Genomic DNA, 21,961 nt, shown 5'->3' on the forward strand with positions numbered 1-21,961 from the left:
ACTAAAGTGTATGAGAGCTAAAAAATTGCCCAGGAATGTTATGAATCTTGGCTGTGATAACCGTCAAATCTACATATTTTGCGCAATACTGGAGAGAGTATTTGAAAATGGGAAACACAAAGGTATAGACAAATGTACGAACAAGCGCCCGGCGACCTAATTGAAAAACTGAAGCAAGGGGACATCGGTCCGTCTCTGATACTAACCTTCTCATTTCAAATTTCAGTCAAGATAATTTGTAGTAAAATACCTAGACTTATTTAAAACACTTCAAAAGAAATTCATACGAGAGTACTTCGTACTTAGATAATTTTATTTAATTAAATAAATAATTTTCATAAGTTTTATTCTTTAAATAATTCCTTTATATAAACTTTACAACCATTATTTTACACAATTACAAACACTTTCCAGTGGTTTGTTCATCTAGTTTTTTGAAGCATACTTCATGGGGAGTACTTCCCGTGCCATAAACCCAAAAGTCTGATTGTAAGGCATAATGGTCGTTTCATTGAAGACACCGTATATTTTGAAATTTTCCTTGTCTAAGTAAGGTCTGTGATTAAAAAGTAAATGGATTGTTATTTGGTCTTTCCACTCTTTCCAGTAACTCTTATATAGTTTATGAACAAGCATATGTGCGCCAAATTTCAGTTTCACTCTATGCACAAGTGATGGATCTTTATATAAGACTTCTGTTGATGGACGCTCACCGGCATTGTAATACCACCTAAAAAAGTAAAATTTCAAAAAATATAAAAATGGTAAAATTATACTAGAACATAATTAACAGTAAGGATGCAAACTTCAAAGTGTAAATTCAAATCAGACTGGATTCGGCTCAAATTTGGAGAGCTAAATTCGTTATGGAGAGCAACACTTAATCGTTCGATTTACCGTTAAATTTCAAAATTTGCCAACAATTATAGATCTTTTGCACTGTCATTTGGGTAAGTACTCAGATTATTGGCTAATAAACTAAATTAACTACTGCTCAGGGATCTCAAACATCCAGGGAGAAATTGCCTCATTATTGTAATAGATTGTTTAAAAACATCAGAAATAAAAAATGCCATTCACTGGCTTGGGCAATAAACCTGAATTAGAACATGGAAGTCAGCAATGCATGGCTCTACATCTTCCTAATAAATTGATTTTGGAATGAAGGCATCAATTAACGGTAAAGTAATGATATATCCTTATTCAAGCTGATCAACAACAAGTCAAATTTTGTTTAAAGCAGAAAAATAAGCAAACTCATGTTTTTATTGAACTGAATTTATTTTATTGAACAGTTCACTATACAAGTCCAGATTTAGAACTTTGACGCTTCTAGACCCAAGCATTTTTGCCACCCCGTTTTTGCGAGATTTGCCAAAAGTAATGCCAAAAGTAATTGATGAGCCAAAAGTAATGAAAGAGAGAGGTGATACCCAACTCTCAGCTGCCATTCTCGGGAGACATCCGAGAGTTTATAAGTGGCCACTGAATTCCTGTGTTATTTTAAAATCACTTTTCTGTGAATAGGCAGAGCGGTGGCAGAATTCACCTGGCACTTTGACGATATGTATGTATATATGCATAAATTTATTGCCAATCATAAATGTAAAATACAACACTGATGGAGTATAAAGAAAGAAAATGGAAAGAAACAAATAAATTCTGACAAATACAAACAGAACCAAAACAAAGGAGAACTGACAAGATAGAAAAAATAAATACAAGTTAGGGCAATTATATGTGAAAACAAACCCATTATCCACGACGGACATTTTCAGAGGTGCTTTCACCAATAATCTGCCTCCGATATCTCTCATTTCTTTTCTGCATCGTGGCCACTGGACTAGCAACTTCATACCATGAGGATAGGGATCTGTTATTAGTCCAGAGAGGCAGCCTTAGCAAATATTTCGCATACGTGTAAAAACACTTCCGTATATCCTTAATATCTGAAGCAGTAAGAAGAGACCAAAATGGTGCAAGGGCAAGTAGATGCGGAACAGCAAATGCATTATAAACGCTAGCTAAGATACGGCGGTTAAATTTAAACTTTAACGCAACTAGTAAACCGTACGCATTCCTAGCTTTTTTCACAAAAAAAAATCTTGCAAAGTTGCCACGTGGCGCGAAGATTTGACCCAATCGGTACACCAAGATACGTCAGTGTTTCTTGTGCTTTAATAAAATGTTCACCTAACTAAACATTTGTCGGTCAATCTGAACGGTGACTGAACACTAGGACCTCAGTCTTACTCTCATTAAATCGAAGACCAATACGTTTACACTCCCTATCGAGAATTCCAAAATTTTCCTCAATTCCAAAGGCTGTTCTACTAATATCAAGGATGTCATCAGCATAGTTAGCTAGCAAAAGATCAATACCATTAAATATACATGTGGTTAGAGCGTTCTGTTGTGGCACATTGAGAGTATTATTAAACTGGTGGGAGAAGTAACAGCGCCCTGTCTAATACCCTTTTTTACTGAAATTGAAGGAGGGAGTTCCACCGTACCAGGTGAGATGGTAACCTTAACTCTGGCATTTAACTTTTATGCATATCACGTATCGATTTGATGACATATATCAGATAGTTCAATTTTTGTTAAGAAAAAAAAGCTCTGAGTCATGATTTTTTGGGCCCCCTGGCAATTTGTTTCCCTAAGTCAAGGTCTTGTTTGGGCTATTGGTAAATACTGACCAGTTACTATAACCAGGTTGTTATTGCATCTTTTATTTAAACTTTCTGGCTGTAAAAATACATGTCTTACCTTTCAGGATGGTATTCATGATATGAATCAAGCCATAGCTTCAGAAATCTTGCATTTTTGTGGGCAAGAAGGACTTGTGTTCCAATAAATCGTTTGTCCCAGGCCAATGCCATCTCAAAGCGACGATAATAATCCATGTTTTGCACAACGTAAACATCATTGTCGAGCCATATTCCACCGTACTTGATCAGAGCACGTATTCTTTCGACATCAGATCCATGGTGTAGCCGCCACCCTGTCAACTTATATAAGTTAAACAAAACTACCATACTATTTAAGGCAATAAAAGAAAGGTGTAAGAAATTATATTAGAAACCCAAAAATCTATTTTTCTCGTATGAGAGAAAAAGGTTATCTTAAATTACCTTATAAATCCCCGTGCTTCTAAATTTTTTTACTTTTCCAAGGAACCTAGTAAGGACATTACCACAGAACTGGTTGGTGTCAAACACGAATAAATTAGGGACACATTAACTTGGAGGAATTTTTATTTTTTAAAAGACACTACTAAGAATTTTTAACTCTTTCTTTGTGTGCTTCAAAGAAAACTAAAACGTTATAATAAAACTTAAATCCAACACACATAAAATAATTGAATAATTCAAACTTAAAACAAACAGAAATTACTATGAATTAAGAAATAAAACCTAAAACAAGCAGAAATTAAAATGAGTGATCACATGAAATATAATATTTTAGAGATAACTTTTTTTAATGAATGGCTAACTCCTACAACGCATGGAAATTAGAACGAATTATAAAGTCATATGAAAAAGAAAGAGAAATATACATAAAAAAGACCAAGGCTTTAATCCTTTAACCAGAAGAGCGTGACTTACGCTTTTCTGAAAAAGGTCTGTATTTTGAGTGGTGTGTATTTTTATTGTCATGAAATCGACAACATCACAATAAAAAATAATATCTTGAAACTAATAGTTGATTTTAAAATATATCAGTAACAGGCGCAAGCAATTCCCCACTGTGCTTCCAGAAACAGCAGTACCACCATAAGAGCTTCGGACGAATACTGTATCATCCTAGTGTTTCAGGGGACATGAATAGGAGCGCAAGGGTTTCTGCGACATCTTTTTTTACCGTAATACTTCAAAGATGGTCCTATACCCTGCATGAGCCTGTTTTAAACCAAGGGTAATTTGTAATTTTCTTTAAAGCTCGTTCTGTGCTTTTCCCCCTTTCCACGATTATCTAAATAAAAGAGACACTGATTTGGATGAATGGATGGAACCTACAAGGTTCAAATATTAAAATATATAGTCAGGTCTAACTCTAAACAAGCAAAAACTACCACAAATAAGAGTTGGGTCACCTACTCTTTTAGCCCACGATGGACCAGAGGGTCATTTGGGCATGTATTCAATCATAATCAATTAATCCAGGTAAGTGGTTCAAAAATTGAGATACACGAACCCCTAGAAGTACATAGAAGCCTGTGGGATATGGGGAAGGAGGTATTTAAAAATAAGTCACTTTTTGGTTACGGTCGTAAAAAATTCCTTTTATTTTGCTATTGTGAATATATTGTGCAATTGTGCAATTGTGAAACAAACCAAGATGATAAGAATATAGCGCATGTATCATACTGAATCAGTTGGCATATTGCCGAATATAGTATTAACCTTACAGTTACTAAAAACAAATTTCTGATTGCACTACTGTCAAAGCTATGCAGGGTGAAAAACGCTTAAAAAGAGATCTATAAAATTCCCTTATATGACAATAGAGTTTCTAGGAGAATCAGTGATGGGTTCAATGACAATGAATCTACTTTAGTAAAAAAAACAAAGCAAAACCTGTCAATTCAAGTGTACAAAAGCATTGGTGATTTGATGTATCGAGTTTATCAATTTTGCTTGTAATTGCAATATATTTGAATAAATTTGTGCTTTAGCAAAACTTTTTGACATGTTTTCCTCCTAGAGATGTACCGGGGATGACATATTTGATGTAGTCTATAGTTATTTCAACCAATATGAAGTCAGCTAGAAAAATTATTGTTTTGTTTTTGGTGATGGCGGTAAGTCAATATCTTATCAATCTTGAGAGATAAGGTACCTTCAGAAATGAATGTATTATGACTATAAAGTATATTTAGAGTAACTTGAGGACTCTAGGCACTTCAGACAGGCTAAAAGATATCCAATGTTATTAATCTTGTTAGATCGTTTTAAGAAACTTAGGTTTCAGTCTTGAAAAAAAGTACTTTCATGTCTCAAGTAGCATCTTATGGTTAATATATACATTTCGTCTAACTTGGGGACCATGGGCATTTCAGCCGCATGCATTTCAAATACATATGATTTTATTAGTATTGTTTTATCGTTTTAAGAAACTTGGGACTCACAGAGTCTTGACAAGCAGAGTACTTTCATGTCTCAAGTGGCAGCTTATTTCAAAAAGTATATTTCGAGTAACTTGTGGATCATGAGCACTTCAGGCGTATATATTTCAAATATGTTTGATTTTATTAGTACTGTTTTATCGTTCTAGGAAACTAAGGTCTCAGACTTGACAAACAAATAACTTTCATGTCACAATTGGCGGCTCATTTCAAAAAATGTATGTTTAGTAGCCAGTGGACCACGAGCATTTCAGCCGTATGCATTCTGATTTTGTCATATACGTCTGGTTTTATTACTATTGTTAGATTGTTTTTAGAAACTGAGGCATCAGCTTTGAGAAATAAAATACTTTGATGCCTCAAGTGGCATCTTATGACCAAGAAGTATGTTTCGAATAACTTGTGAACCATGAACATTTCAGAAACATACACCTAAAATATATCTGCTTTTACAATTATTGTTAGGTCATTCTAAGAAACGTAGGTTTCACTAATAAGATATAAAGTACTTTCATGTCTCAAGTGACATGTTGTGGCCAAAAAGTATATTTCAAATAACTTGTGTACCATGAACGTTTCAGATGCATAAGCTAAAGATAAATCTAATATCGATTTCTGCTCATTGAGAAATATCACGCGACTACTGGTTGTCACAATGATACCTGCATTGGTCAAAACTTCAAAAGGCCATACGTAATCAGAAGCGGATATATTTTATTTTTAGCCTTATGTATGTAAACGCTTGTTTGCACTTTTAACTGAATAATAAGTTCTATTTTTCCAGCTTATTGCGTCTACAGATGTTTGTCCTAGCCTAGGTTTCGGCTATGGGAGTTTGCCACAACATGTTTTGCTTGGGGAGGAATGATACCTTATTTTGAGACGGGTATATTTTATAAGAGAAGGGATTCCCTTTAAACATTAAGCTGATTTTCGAAGCAAACATAAACGTTACCCGTTGGGATTGTACCTGGGGTATACGGTCTCTCCAGCCTAGCATCGAGACTTACATAGCAATTGAGTAATAGGGTTTAAAGAAGATTCTAATTGTGAGTTTTTTCAGGACGGTTTTCCTTAGGCTATAAGAAAATAGTCTAAAGGGTTCAATCATTATATATTTTTTTTTTTTACATCGGAAGTGTTATTTAAGCGTCAGTATTTCTATTGACTCCATCCAAACCACCCTAAAATGCGCCAAATTATAATTTCAGTCTATCTGGACATTGTCATTTTTATTATCTCTCAAAAGAGCAAATTTTTTCTACGACTCGGCTTAAATTTAAGAAGATCTAATCTTACAATACCTCAAAGGATCAAATAATCTGAATTCGTTGGGGGGGGGGGGCATATAAGCTATAAACACAGACTATAGGAACTCGGTACCTATTATGTTGCAACGGAAATGTCTTAATTAGATAATTTATCTTTCAGCCAGCAAATCAATCCGTGATTTGAGATATTTAAGGATGTTTTACCAACTTGATAAGCAGTTGAGTAATGTTAACAAAGTCCTCAGGGCTTGATCCTGCCTCTACATCAAATAAATTGCTACTTTTTTTGTAAACTTGATTAGCTCTATAGCGTTTTTCTATGTCGTTGATATTGTGACAAACAAAATTACACTGTCCAAGAGAAATTATATGTCCCAGGAAAATATAGGAGAAATTATAGGATTTAATATGTTCCTTATTTAATATGTTCCTTAATATGTTCCTTAACCATATGTTCCTTATCAGATCTCGTGCATTAATCCATTTTATATGCACGTGTAAAGAGTTAATAAATTTGAAGATAAAAGCGTATTTAACGTATTTTGGAGGGTTGGATTGTTTTGAAAATATTTTGAAAAGTAGAATTATAAATGAATTTAAAAAATTGTGCAAAAGTGTCCTTGTGGGTACATTATATAGGGAATTGTTTTTGATAAACCATCTTTACTAAATTTAAATGGCTACCATAAATTTATCAAATTAAGGCCCCATGACCATCCTCTGGGGAAAAAAGGGGGCGGTATTCTGCTGTTCGTTAGAGAATATTTATGCCCAAGACCAATTCCTACACCAGATTTTAACGAGTTTGAAGAAATTCTTTGGATATGTATTAGACCCAAGGTTTTGCCCCGTCCATTAAATATTATTATGGTTGGACTTTTCTATTTCGCTCCCAATCAAAACCTACAATCAAAACAGAATTTCATAGAAAAACTAAATGGCAGCATTGATCGAATTCAACTAAAATATCCTTACGCCGGAAACCTTTTTATTAGGGAATAAACATGATTCATCTTTAGACTCAACTTGCCATAACTTCAATCTCAAACAAATGGTAGATTTCCCAACGACAAAGGGAGTCACCCAACTATATCTTAATAACACTAATATAAAACAGTACTAAAAAAAAACAACTCTGCTTCCTGCACTCGATGGTGTATACCATTATCCAATTAGAATTATCCAAGATATTGAGGTCAAACACAACTATAAGGTTACCGAAATTTGCTCCAGACCAGTAACAGATAAAAGCTTATTGGAATTCGGAAATTGGATTACAAGTGAAATTATAAATGCAGAAGATGTTAATGACAAAGTCTTACGGCTCCATGGACTCCTAACAAAAAACTACATTGGATCATTCCCGGTAAAAAAAGACCAAAAAGTGTTCCACCGACACACCGTTCTTCAATCATAGCTTTAATAAAATAATTCTGGAAAAAATTAAATGCCTTAAAGAAGGAAAAATTCTAGAGGCCAACAAATTAAGGAAAAATTTAAAGAAGCAACTTTGTAGGGCTGCATCAAATTTCTATAAAAAGAAAATAAATCATTTATGCAGCACCAATCTGCCCCGTAGATATTCCGATCGCACTCGTAAAAGCTTTCTCCGATAAAATCTCAGAGCTTGCCCTGCCCTAATCCCACCCCTTCCCTCCCCCTAATGATGCCAGATACAGCCCTAAGTAATATATTTATCCGTTGTTTTTTCTTTTCACAAATTCACCTCTACAAACTCTTTTTTTCTGTAATATCACCTAGTACCCTTTTTATACTTCGTAGCTTTTCCACTTGAGAACTGGCACCAAAAGTGCGGTTTTAGTGTCATGTGACATTTGCAGACGGTGGAATTTATAATAAACATGGATATATGAGGAATAGCTATTAAATGAACCAGTAAACACCCCCCTGTGATGTTCTGGAAAACCTCCTATCCCTAGTAGAAAAAAGGGAGACTTCAAAGCTAACAATGCAAAAAAAGTGATTTTCCTTGTTGTTCAAGCTGGAGGACTAGAATCCTTTTAAATATGAATTTTGGTCATGCTAATTCAAATGCTGCACTTTTATTTTAATCTAACGCTATTTTTGAGGGATTTCAGGCTTTTTTTAAATCACCATAAAGTTGTTTTCACTTTAAACTTTTTCTTTTAAGATTAACCAAAATAATAGTTACCATTCCCGAATCAGTGTCAGATGGCAATTTTTTTGAACAGGCAATTTTTTTCCAAGCGCGTTTTTCAACTTTTGGTTACTATGGGCAGTGGTTTGCTCTTTACTACGTTGTAGCTACTACCGCAACTAAGATGCTGAAGACATGATATTGCATATTTCTATTGGTTTATCTGAAGATTAATGATCAAGGTTGCGGAAACAGCAGCAACCTGGAATATTCAAAGAAAAATCATTACTTCCTCTTTATCCTGCTAATTCTTTACTTTTCAAGACAATGGTTGGTAAAACTACGAACAACCACTATTACGACGACAATACAGTTTTATGTAATTTTAGTTGTCAAATTTTTCTCAGCCTTCCACTACAACTTCTCCTTGTCTTGTAACAAAACTATCATAGCTGTATGATTTCCACAAGCTAACAAAACAAAGTGTTTTCATGATTTTAATGAATGACTGTGTTGCCTCATGCAGCACTTAAGTGCTAATTGCAGCAGTATATTATAGGCTAAGCAGCTCCGTAGCATTGTGTATATTAAAGATGTCCATATCACAAGTCAATTTATTATGTTGTGAAACAACATACTGCTTTCACAGCTGTTTTTCTACTTCTAATGTTCAGCTATCTCTAAAGTGATCAGACATGCAAACTGGAATTTTCCGTTGATATGATTTCGTGTGTAACAGAAATTGGTGACACAGGAAGATTAATTTAACAACACAGCAACTGCAGTTAAAGTATATGTAAAAGCAGGATAATGTTCCAGAGCACTGAAATAATAACAAACGAGCGACACAAAACAATAGCCCAATCAAACTTGTTTTTCTAGGCTGTAGCTGCAAGATTGCTGTTGCAGTTGTTGTTGCAAAATAGAGGAAGATTGGTTTACCCTGCGTCACGAAAAACTATTCACGTCACGTGAGTAGTTTGGATACCTTTCATCAGAAACTATGAAGACCAAAATGAAACAATGAGTGGACGAATTTGGATAAATTGATATAAGTTTTTCCATAAATGCTAAAAGAAAAAAAGTAAAGCCATTGTTTTATCCAGAGACTTTCAGAAAAAAATAAGCTCAAAATCGCTCCAATTCTGGCAGTTAATCATGATTTTTTAGCGTGGTAAGAAAAATGGCATTAATTAAGAATTACCAGGCATGTGCGCTGTTTTGTGACATTTATTTATGTATGTAGATTATGTATTTATGTAGATTACTGTTATACTGTTATGTATGTGTTATAAATAAAAATATTCTACTCTACTACTCTACTCTACCATAGTCAGCCTTAATAAATTCCCACACCTCACTGGCTACTAACTGGGCACAACTAACAGGGCTGATAATTAAATTCAATTTATGGATTGGAATATATATAAACCACATACATATGAGAAATAGCTTTTGAATGAGCTCTTAAGCATCTCTATGATATTCTATCAATCCGCTAGGTCTGGAAAAAAGAAGAAAAAAAGATCGTATTAACGTTTTTTTACTTTTAGTTACAATGGGCTGTGGTTCGCTCTTTACTAGGTGACAGCTAATGCTTCAACCATGACAAAAAGTTCATTGCAACTCCTTCTCAGAAACTAGTTACCATTGAAATCTGTGAAATCTAATAGATGGTAGAATTTTTAAAAACCTAGTAAATATAAGCAATAGCTTTTAATTGAGCCATTAAACATCTATGTACGATGGTGTGGTAGCCTGCTAATGTTTCAGTAGCTTAGTGATGAGCAGACGATTTATGAATTTTACTAAAGGGGCTGGTAGGGGAGTGTACGGGAAGGGTTCTTATGAACGTCCAGTCAAGGGTTCTGGAACATAACTATTACAATAGTACCTGTTTTGTAATTCAGAGCTTTTCCACTTTAGAAGTGATACCAAGTGTTGTTGCTATATCGCACTTACGAATGGTAAAATTGATAAACAAAAAACAAAAAACACGTATGTACGAGCAATAGCTTTCAAATGAGTCACTAAACATCACTCTTATAAATTCTGCTAGCCCAATAGCCCCAGCTTTTCCACTTATGACACGACACCAAAAGTGCCGTTTTTAATGCCATTCGAACCTTGCTGATGGTGGAATTTATATAAAAGACGTAGATATGAGCAATATCTTTTATATGAGTTAAACAAGATCTGTCTACGATGTTCTGGTAGCCTGCTAGTGCCACCATTTAAGAAATGGCAGAATAAGTGCCATTTTAGTGCCATATGGCACTTGCAGATGGGGGAATTTATTGAAAGCACATAAATGTGAGAAATAGCTTTTGAATGGGTCATTAAGCAACTCTCTGTGAAGTTCAGGCCCGTTATGTCTGTTGAAAAAAAGAAGAAAAAACGGGAGACAGATCAGTGCTACCGATGCAAAAAAGTGATTTTCCTTGTTGTTCAAGGAGGGGAACTGTAATTTCCCAGTATAAGGTTTTTAACCATGATGATTCCAATGGTAAACTTTTCATTTTGATCTGATGCCTTTTTCGAGGAGTTTCGGGCTTTTCTCCGAAATTACCATAAATTTGTTTTGCCAATAAACTTTTACTTTTAAGACGAACCGAAATAATAGTTGCTATTCCTGAGTCAGTGTTAGATAGGATTTATTTTCACTAGGCAGTTAAAAATACACCTATAGTAACTTTTAGTTACTATGGGCTGTGGGTGGCGCTTTACTAGGTTGCAGCTACTGCTGCAATCATCATGATGGATGATTTAAAGCTTTGGTATAAACTTATGAGACTAGTCTATAATTTTAACAATATTCAGAAACATTCACGTTATTGGTCTACAAACTGAACCTCGCGAAATTCCTTTTTTCCACTTTAAGACATGCTAAAGTATTCCATTGTTTTTCTCTACAAAAATTTTATGTTTTTTTGTGGTTATAGTAAAGCGCTAGTTTTTTCCAAATCCAAAGAATATGGACAAAATTCATTAGAAGGTTTCAGCTAATTTTACATGTATATGTTTCATATGCAACGAAGCACTAATTTGTACTTGTTTAAAGTTTCAACTTTGCACTTTATCAAACAGTTTGTGGTAACGAACTGCAAGTAAGGAGTGACCTGGATTAATAGTAACCGGAACTCTAAAAAACGGAATTTTTATACCAATAGATACATAAAAAAAAATCAGATTTAATGCCTGATTTTTTGAAAAAGGGGGAAACACCCCCTAAAAAAACTATAAGGCTCCCATCTACAAAAATGTGGAATTTTGTATTTTTTGCCAGAAGAAAGATCACCGATGCGTGTTTATTTTATTTAATTTTTTTCCCCAGGAGTGATCGTATCGACCCAGTGGTCCTAGAATATCGTGGGAGGGCCCATTCAAACAGAAATTGAAAGTTTTAGTTCTCTTTTAAGTGACCAAAAAAATGGAGGGCAACTAGGCCCCCTCCCACGCTTATTTTTTCCCAAAGTCACCCGATCAAATTTTGGAAAGCCATTTTGTTCAGCATGGTCTAAAATATAATAACTATGTCTTTTAGGTTAACTTAATCCCCCAAAGTCCCTGGGGGGAGGGCTGAAAGTTATGAAATTTACCCCATGTTTACATATAGTATTGGTTATTGGGAAATATACAGACGGTTTCAGGGAGGATTTTTTCTGGCAGGGGGGGGGGCTATGTGGGAGGACCTTTCCATGGAGGAAGTTTTCATGGGGGAAGGGGCATTGCTACGAAGGAGGCGTCGGATTTCCCAGCATTATTTAAAAAAGATCAGAAATTAAATAAAAAAAAGGTTTTCAACTGAAAGTAAGGAGCAACATCAAAACTTAAAACGAACAAAAATTATTACGTATATGATTGGGTTCGACCCCTAGTTAATACCTCGCTATTTATGCAAAATATTTTTTAGTACTTTCATAAGAGCTATTTATTCTAACTAAACGGCCTTCGTGATTAAGAAGGTCATTCTTAAAGAATTGGAACAAAATTCGAACTTTAGCGTAAAGAGCGAGGCATTGACTAGGGGGCAAACCCCTAATATACGTGTTGAAAATATATGAATATAGAAGTTAGTTATGTATGTTAATTCGTAATTTAGGTATATTTATTACAAATAAAAACGTTCGTAAATAAAATTAAACAACTTTCGAGAAAGCCATTTAACCAAATAAAAGTAAAAGTTAATATACAAATTTTGTTTTAATTATTCATGTACTTTGAGCCATAATCAAAACCTGCATTAATTCAAAAACGTTCAAAAATTAAATAAAAACAAGTTTTTTTTAACTGAAAGTAAGGAGTGACATTAAAACTTAAAAAGAAAAGAAATTATTGCGTATATGAAAGGGGCTGTCCCCTCTTCAACGCCTCGCTCTTTACGCTAAAGTTTTTTATTGTTTTAAAAAATAAAGTTGTGAGACAGAGTCAAACTTTAGCGTAAAGAGCGAAGCGTTGAGGAGGGGACAGTCCCTTTCATTTACGGAATAATTTCTGTTCGTTTTAAGATTTAATGTCGCTCCTTACTTTCAGTTAAAAACTTCTTTAAATTAATTTTCATCAGAAGAACTTTATTTTTCATTCATTTCTAAGTCTGTTTTCGATAAGCATTGAAATTTGGATTATAATTCAGGAGGGGTAAACAATAAAAATAAAACACTAGAAATTTTTCTTTCATCTTGTCATGTCCTTAAAAGAAATAAAAGAATTCTTATACATTTATGAACTAAATAAATATTGTTATTAAAATTTAAACTGCAAAATGTCCATGGTATTTTTTATTTATTTTCAATTTTGTTGTTAGTTCTTTTCTACTTATTAACTAAAAAAAACAAGGTTTTTTTTTAACTGAAAGGAAGGAGTGACGTTAAAACTTAAAACGAACAGAAATTACTCCGTATATGAAAGGGGCCGTCCCCTCCTCAACGCCTCGCTCTTTATGCTAAAGTTTGACTCTGTCTTACAACTTTATTTTTTAAAACAATAAAAAACTTTAGCGTAAAGAGCGAAGCGTTGAGGAGAGGACATCCCCTTTCATATATGTAATAATTTCTGTTCGTTTTAAGTTTTAATGTCGCTCCTTACTTTCAGTTAAAATAAAACTTGTTTTTTCTTAGTTAATTTCTGAACGTTTTTGAATTAATGCAGCTTTGATTTTGGCTCACCGTACATGAATAATTAAACGAAATTGGCATATTAATTTTCCTTTTTTTGGCTAATTAGCTTTCTCGAAATTTTGTTCTGACGTAACTTACGAATTAACTTACGCAACGAATTTCTATATTCGTATGTTTTTATTACGTATAATAGGGAGTTCGGTCCCTAGTCAATACCTCACTCTTTACACCAAAGTTCGAATTTTGTTCGAATCACAAACCCCTGAATCACAAAGGCCGGTTATTTAGAATAGATAGCTCTTTTGAAAGTACTAAAAAAAACTTCAGCTTAAAGAGTGAGGTATTGACTAGGGGGCAAACCCCCTCATATACGTAATAATTTCTGTTTGTTTTAAATTTTGATGTTGCTCCTTACTTTCAGTTGAAAAAAACTAGTTTCTTTTATTTAATTTCTGATCGTTTTTTAAATAATGCTGGGAAATCTGGCACCCCCTTCATGGAAATGCCCCTTCCTCCAATGAAATATCCTCCATGGAAAGATCCTCCCCCGTAACCCCACTCTAACCCCCACACCACACAAGAAAAAAAATCCTCCTGAAAACGCCTGTATACATCCCTATAACCAATACTATATGCAAGCAAAGGGCAAAGTTTATAACTTGCAGCCGATCCCCCGGGAACTGTGGAGGACTAAGTCATCCTCAAAGACATATTTATTAAATTTTTGACTATGCTGAACAAAATAGATATTTCAAAATTTTGATTGGGTAACTTTGGGAAAAAAATGAGCGTGGGAGGGGGCCAAGTTGCCCTCCGATTTTTTTGGTCACTTAAAAAGGGCACTAGAACTTTTAATTTCCGTTCGAATGAGCTCTCTTATGATATTCTAGGAATACTGGATCGATACGATCACCCCTGAAAAAAAAAAAAACAAAAAAAAAAAACGCATCCGTGGTGATCTTTATTAGGGCAAAAAAAAAAAAATTACACATTTTTGCCGATAGGAGCTTTAAACCCCTATAATAGGGTTCTCTGACCAGCTGCATCTGATATTGTAATTTTCATTAAAGTTCCATGACGTTTAGGGGTTGTTTCCCCCTTTTTTCAAAAATAAGGCAAATTTTTTCAGGCACGTAACTTTGAAGGGTGAGACTAAACTTGATGAAACTTATATATTTGGAATCAGCATAAAAATTTGATTCTTTTGATGTATCTAATGGTATCAAAATTCCATTTTTTAGAGTATCGGATACTATTGAGCCGGGTCGCTCCTTACTAGTTCGTTACCACGAACTGTTTGATATCTTAATATTTGGACTTTGATATTTAGCATTAGTTTTACCAAAGGACATTTCACAGCCATGAAACAAATTTAAATGAGTTTTCGGAACAGAAACCCCCTCCAAAGTACACAAACTAGATAAAAATGTCTGCTTTGGAACAATAATAATAAAATTTTCAAGTAAGAGTTTTTTATATACATTTTTCATAATGAGTTAAATCTTTTAAAAATAATATTCAGGCAATAATCTTGATTCAAGTACCTTGAATATTTCCTTGTTATACTACCTTTCCTTTTTATATTGTATCATTATTTACCTTTTAACTCATTTTTTACTTTAATTCAATATCCCTTTAACAGCTTACCTTTACTAAGTTGTTGGCCAAATATTTCAGCTGGTGGCTCTAACCAAAATATCTTGATGCGATCAATCCAGTCTTTTTCTTCTTTGATTCTTCCCCACCATTTACCACTGAAATTCCTATTTGTGTATATGTGAAAATAATCTGGCTTTTGGTTGACATATGCAGATCGGAAACAGATATAATCCGTAAAATTGTATTCTGTTTTATTCCAACGTATGAAGTGCACTATGTTTGGTACCAAGTTATATGCAGCTGGCGTGTCGTTTTTAAAATTCATTCCGTCAAAAATTATATCTTCAACGGTTGGCAATTTGGTTGAGAAATCGCTCTCCTTCACCTGGGTTTGATCTTTCTCAGGTATTGGTTTGATATGATCAGTATTTCTTGTGAATATTCGGATTACCTGTATACTGAGTAAAGATAGTGTTGTAGCTAACCAAATAGTTCTTTTTGCTCGCATTCTGAAAAACAAAATGTATGCATATGATATAGTAACCTCAGAGAAAAATTATCAACTAGAAAAAAATAATAGATGATTCCATTTAAAGATTCCAAAGCGGTAAAGGCGTACCTACAGACCTACTAGGGCAAAACTGAATATATATCAAGGTGCACTGTACCAGGAAAATTAGAAACGTTATGATTTGTGAACAGCTATTAAATCCCAGTTTTCGTAGGACAACTTTGGTCCAAAATCCCTTCAAATTTTTTTTTTAATACAGTGGGAAAAATTTTACAGCTGAAAGTACATTCCTGATGTCTTTTTCTTCAGCAGAAAAAAATTGCACTGAAGAATATTCAAAAACAAAATAATGGCAATGAACTATTATTTTGTCTTTTGTCGCCTTTTAATGCTCTATTCTTGGTTTTCGAACCATCATAAGAAGAAAATTCACTGTCAGAGTCGTAATCATGTTCAAGCTGCTTTTGCATTTTCTGAAATAACTCATGGGCACTGATGAACTCCCTTATTAGCCGACTATCTATTTCTGGCATAAAACCTGGCATAGACTTCAAGTCGGCTATGCGCCCCTTTATCAGAATATTCCAACTGCCCTTTTGCTACTTAAGAGACACGAGCTTCTCTGTCACTACTACCTCCTCACCAAACAGTTGAGGGCATCTTGGGGTCAGTCCTTGCGCTGCCTTCATCTCCATAATATCTGTGGTATATTTGAAGCCAGTCTTGGATGGAACTCGCCGGATTAGTCCTTGTCTAACTAGGGAAGGATATATTCACCATCATCGTATAAGAAAAGGATAAAATAATGTCACTTTATACAAGAGTTATAGTTTAGTTAAGCTTTATTTGTGGGCTGCATAACAATAGGGTTTTTTAGGCTCGATTATTACCAACTGTCTTACCGAGTGCAATTCAGAGTCAGGTTAGTTTATAGCAGCCAAACATTTTAGTCAACAATTTTATACCATCCAAAAAGCTAGAGGTAACCCATTGTAGGAAGCTGAAGGTAACTCATAGAAACCTGGCAAATAATCCACAGTAGTATAATTCAGAATCCTAATATACTACCATATGAAATGATAGCAAAAGAGACTATAGCTACAGAATAGATAGTATTGATAATGAGTTTCAGGATCATTTCATTTCAATGTGTTCAAAAATAACCTATACGATTTCAATATTTCCGGAAGATCCACCTATTGGACCTACTTTACCATCCCCTATAAATATATCGTTGCGTCTAAAGAGGATTACCGTGGACGACCTAATGAATATTATGTATGCTATTAAGATTAGTTAGTGACTTGATGAGTTAAATATTTTTGAAGTTTATTTTCGATTCATATCTATTATTCTAACATCATTAATTAATTACTGTTTCCGACAGGGTAGGTTTACAGATTATTTAAAATAAGCAAGAATGACACCGGCTTATAAAGGTGGTGATAGAGATGACCTTGGTAGTTATCGTGTAATATCAGCTATGCCAGTTATATCTCATTTTATTGAAAAATGCTTCAGTTCTCGGTTGACCACGTTTCTTAAGCAGTTTAATCTTTTGAATATTAATCAGTATGGATTCCAAAAGAATAGGAATACAGAGGACGCATTAATATTTTTGAAAAGCATTATTAATATGGCTTTAGACAAAGTATTAAAGGTTGTTGCCATATTTCTGGACCTAACGAAGGCTTTTTACACAGTTGACCTTGGTCTACTCTTGGAAAAATGTTAGGTGTTTGGGATCCGAGGTAAAGTTCTCCATCTTATATAAAGCTTCCTTAGTAGTCGGTACCTGTTTGTAGAGCTGAATTGTTGAAAGTTTGAACTGCACCCTGTCACTTGTGGTGTCCCAGAGGGACCTGTTACTGACCCAATGCTCTTCCTGTTTTTTTTTCTTTTAATTATATTCCCAATTGTTTCCTTACTTGTTGTTTTAGGGCATACGGTATGCCTGAAAGTCTCCAGAATCAAACTGTGACATTATTTACGGACGACACTCTGGCTATCAGCATTACATAGACAGAACAATCGCTCCTAACCCGATGAAAGGTATAGTGTGGTAAAAATTCTAATTAAGTAAATTTGGAATTTAGTAAAAATATATTAAGACGCAAATACAAAGTTTCGAAATAGCACTTTTTATTAAGATAAGGAACATATCCTAAAAAGTTTTCTGCTTAACGGGAAATTGAGAAATCAACACTTCCTAGCTAATTTCGTCGGTTGGGCACAGGAAAGTGTGGTCAACAAAAATGTATAAAAGATACATTTTATGAGAAGGGGTATCTTATTATATATTATTGTAGTTTTCTGAGACTTGTGGTCTACTTGGGACAGCCAGTCCCAGTAGAATATATATATCTGGTATTATTATATGTTAACTGAATAAAAGTATTGTGTTATAGCCGACCTCTCAACAATCTACTTTTAGTCTCCCGAAAATACCCATCTTGTACGCCTCCTTAGTCCGGTCATAGCCTAAGGCACGCTACCAAAGTTCAAATACCTTAGGACCAGAGTTTATCTCCCCTATAAAGGGAGAATAAAAGGATCTACAACAACATCACTTTAAATACCATAAAAACAACTTTACCACGACTGGTGGCATTGCGGAAAAACTTGGTCGAGGAGACTAAATAAGGTTGTAACATAATAAAAAAAATCGAAATGCCTTTATCAGAAGGGGTAAGCAAATTGAATTATTTTTTAGTGGCGCTCAAATTAGCAAAACTTCGATTAGCTTTGCTCGAACTTTGGCTATTAGAAATAGATTTGTGTCCCCTCCAAGATTTGTGTACAGTAGAAAAAATAGAAAAAAGGCTCAATCAAGAATTGTAAAATAAAAAAAAACAGTATTCAGTATTTAGCAAGTAGAAGTAAGTCTATTATTAGTAGTTTTATTAGTGTTAGTAATAAATGCAGTGTAGTAGTGCCGTATATCACTAAATAACAAAGTATTTGTACCGCGAATTAGAAGAATAAAATAAAAGATACGTAATACGTAAATAATACGTAAAAAAATCTAACTAGAACGATGAAACTTTGGTAGAAACAGAAGAATTTGAGGCAGAATAGTGGCAAATAGGGTCCTAATTCAGCCTTACTACTGGTACAGGCTAGAAACTTATTGTTCAAGGATAACACTGCTACAATTTAGTGAAGGAAGCATATAAATTGTGGTCGGATCAATTATAGGTTAGAAACTGCCATTTCCGAGTGTTTTTAGGGTAGAGACGCTTCAAAATTATGATATTTTACGATGTAATAAGCATTAGAATTACCTTTGTTAAAGTTAACCTGAATACTAGGTTAGTTTTGTAGTTTCACAAGCAAAGGGAAGGAAAAGATATATAAATTTGTAATTAAAGCACTTGAGGAAAATGATGAAAAAAAGAGAAAAGTAACCTTATAAGTAAAAAGCAAATGTGGAAGCTTAGCAAAAGTCGCTGAAGGAAGCAAAAAAAAAGAATATTTACCCAGCTGTGATGGGAAGTCTGCATAAGGCAAGAAATTCGGTGAAAGAAACCGTTAATCACAGAAAATGGAGGCATGGGGATAGGTCTTAAAAGGGTCTCCTTTACCTACACAGAGGACCTTCATCTGAATAATGGTGTTAGAAAAATTTCAAATTCTGAATTAAATTCAAATTCTCAAATTCTGAAAAAAATGCGTCCGAAGAAAGTTCAAATTTGAATTTTAAACCATGGCTGCTTTTGAGCCATCTGGGTGTAAAGCTACCAGTTTATGAAAACTTTTATGCTTGTTTACATAGAATATAAGCCCACATTAGAATAAACAGAGAAGGCAATACATCTTTTTGGGATAGCTGATATTGATAATTCTTGTCCACTCTTACGGTTACTCAATGACGAACCATCCTCAAGTCTAGTCTAATTATAAATCAGTAGAGTTTAGTTGAATAGCAGGGAGAGGTATATCAGTTAAAACATGGTCTGATAGTAGAAATCAAATAGAGTGAAGCCACTAGTCCCTTATATTCAAATTAGCCTACAAGTAGATTGTATCCAGGAACTAAATAGAAATAATATTACGGAAACAATTACACAGGACGTTACAGTTTATATTACAATAATTAACGTTCCAATTCCTAACTTTATATGGGTTAAGGTAAACTTAATAAACACTATATATTTAGAATCAGCATTAAAGGCAATTCTTTTGATACGTATATTGAAAAAAATTTTGGGGTGCTTGAAAAAAATTCGTTTGTTTTTGACGGGAATTAAAGAAAAAAAATAATAGGAAAATACAGCGAGAGTTTACATAAATCCGGACATGTATAAGCTAACTGTAATCTTATTATAATTAGTTATAGTCTGATATAATAATTTTTGGTAAAAAGAAAAAAAAAATTAAAGACCATAATTAAGTGCTATAAAGATGTAAGCGAAACTTAGAATAAGCTTAGAAAGCAAAAAAAGTGCAAGGTAAAAGAAACGAAAAGCAATATAAAAATAAATTATTACCTAAAAACTTACCAGGAGGTAAAAGCCAACGACGAAATCCATTAAAAATAAGCTAAAAAAACCATCTTCACAAGCAAACCACAATAATAGTTCAAAGTAATAATTTTAACTCTAGCGATGTATTGGATTTGAGAAAACGAACTGGCACAGGAGAATCCTAGTGTAAACAATTGGTTTTCACCTGTGCCAACTCAAACACCCAAATCCCAATCCGTTGAACCCTAACACAAACTAAACGTGTCCACCTTTTCTTTGAAAATAAAATATAACATTACACAACAAAAAAAAACTCGCCGTAATGAACAGAATTTCATTCTTGTAATTCTCCCAGATTCAAACTTATCAATAAACCACAGATAACGAGCACCGAATTCAAAGTTATTTAGCCTTGCAAGGGAATTATTGTCTCCCTTTCTTTGGGAAATAAAATAGTAATTAAAGCTGGGATAAAATTGGCAACCAGTATATCGTAAAAAATGCATTTTTAGGAAGAAATGAGAGCTAGCAAATACGGGGCAAAACTTAATTAAAAGTGTTCTAAAAATCAGCTGAAAAAATACAGTACTTTTCTAACACGAACAATTTCGGACGAAGAAATTTAAATAATTTCAAAAAAAATACAGGTTGCAACAATAGACACTCCCTACCCCTTAAAAATAAGGAGATAATGAATTTGACTATAGAAGGGTAATCAGCATAAGAACTTGTAAAAGTTATGAATAAAACATGAAACATATAAATATAGACTTAAAAAAGAGACCTATAATACTGAAAAAGCTGAAAAAGACTTGAAAAAAACCCTTATGCTTCATTGAATTAAATAATCAAAAAAAAGAGAATGGTTCAAGTTGAAAATATAGCCAGACGAAATTAAAAGGAAAAGAAATTCAACGGAGTCAGTTAAACTCTGTTATACACGCATATTGAACTGACCGAACGAGACTAGTAAGAAAATTGTACTAAATAGGTACAAAATTAGTAGCAGTAATACTACGGAGCCACCGTTACAGTGGTTAACTCGGGCCGAGATTAATATAAATATTGGAGAGATGCTCCAAGTAGACAGGACAAATTTTGCTCTCTTATGTGGGAATCGTTTTCGGAAAAATGAAAAAGCATGACATGAAAAATTAAAAGAAGGCACCTTATTAGCCTAAAGGACCTAAGTTGAAGTTGAAACTTAAGACAAGACCACTAAAAGTTAGGGAGTTAAAGTGAAAATAATGATTGTCACCTGTATGTCTAAAAAGAAATTACTGTTTGCCATGAAGGCAAGGTATATGTTCTGCAGAAGGGCCACTTTGTTTGATAACAGAATAGCCCAAGAAAAAACTGTGGCCACAAATCAAAAAGTGTGGCAATACTATAAATAATGAATTATTGTGTGTTCATAATAGTCATTTTAGCTGTAGCCGATGACAGAGAACCTAGAAATGTTGTAACGAACTACCAGAAGGCAATCCTGGTAAGCAAACCTTCAGGGTGCAGGCACAAGTGAATTGAGAGTGCCGTAACAGATAAAATAGCGGATACCTACATTTCTAGCTTGTCAGATCTAAACTGTTAAATGGAGCCTAATAATTGAAGGATATTAAGGCTGAAAAAAGAGAGATTACAGAGAATACTGTTATAAAAGTATCTCAAATACGTAAGAAATTCGAAAAAAACTAAAATGCTCAAAATTTCGAATATACAAATAGGCATATAGTAAGCTCATGACAGTTAA

At 34.0% G+C, this 21,961-nt stretch overlaps 2 protein-coding genes across 2 annotated transcripts; one reads left to right on the forward strand and one right to left on the reverse strand.

Moving 5' to 3' along the window:
- Positions 1-334: 334 nt before the first annotated feature.
- LOC148953531 (uncharacterized) lies at positions 335-20,294 on the reverse strand. The gene is made up of 4 exons (XM_089087725.1): positions 20,248-20,294; positions 15,283-15,743; positions 2,770-3,004; positions 335-730 (listed from the first exon to the last, which is right to left on the reverse strand). The coding sequence occupies exons 2-4, from the start codon at positions 15,740-15,742 to the stop codon at positions 427-429; spliced, it is 999 nt and encodes a 332-aa protein (XP_088943851.1). The 5' UTR covers position 15,743; positions 20,248-20,294; the 3' UTR covers positions 335-426.
- On the forward strand, positions 17,166-17,480 carry LOC148953532 (uncharacterized). Its single transcript, XM_089087998.1, has one exon. It carries the CDS (start codon positions 17,166-17,168, stop codon positions 17,478-17,480), a length of 315 nt encoding a protein of 104 aa, XP_088944124.1.
- Positions 20,295-21,961: the final 1,667 nt, after the last annotated feature.

The sequence above is a fragment of the Artemia sp. Qi Xiang Cuo genome, chromosome 4 (genome assembly GCF_049724085.1).
Source record: "Artemia sp. Qi Xiang Cuo chromosome 4, ASM4972408v1, whole genome shotgun sequence".
Lineage (NCBI taxonomy): Eukaryota > Metazoa > Arthropoda > Branchiopoda > Anostraca > Artemiidae > Artemia > Artemia sp. Qi Xiang Cuo.

Excerpts from the sequence above, each read along its gene's own strand:
- LOC148953531 (XM_089087725.1), bottom strand. The coding sequence starts at position 15,742 with ATGCGAGCAAAAAGAACTATTTGGTTAGCTACAACACTATCTTTACTC. Across the intron at positions 3,005-15,282 it reads TGGCCAACAACTTAGTAAAG|GGTGGCGGCTACACCATGGA; the intron begins GTAAGCTGTTAA and ends ATAAGTTGACAG. Across the intron at positions 731-2,769 it reads CATGAATACCATCCTGAAAG|GTGGTATTACAATGCCGGTG; the intron begins GTAAGACATGTA and ends TTACTTTTTTAG.
- LOC148953532 (XM_089087998.1), top strand. The coding sequence starts at position 17,166 with ATGACACCGGCTTATAAAGGTGGTGATAGAGATGACCTTGGTAGTTAT.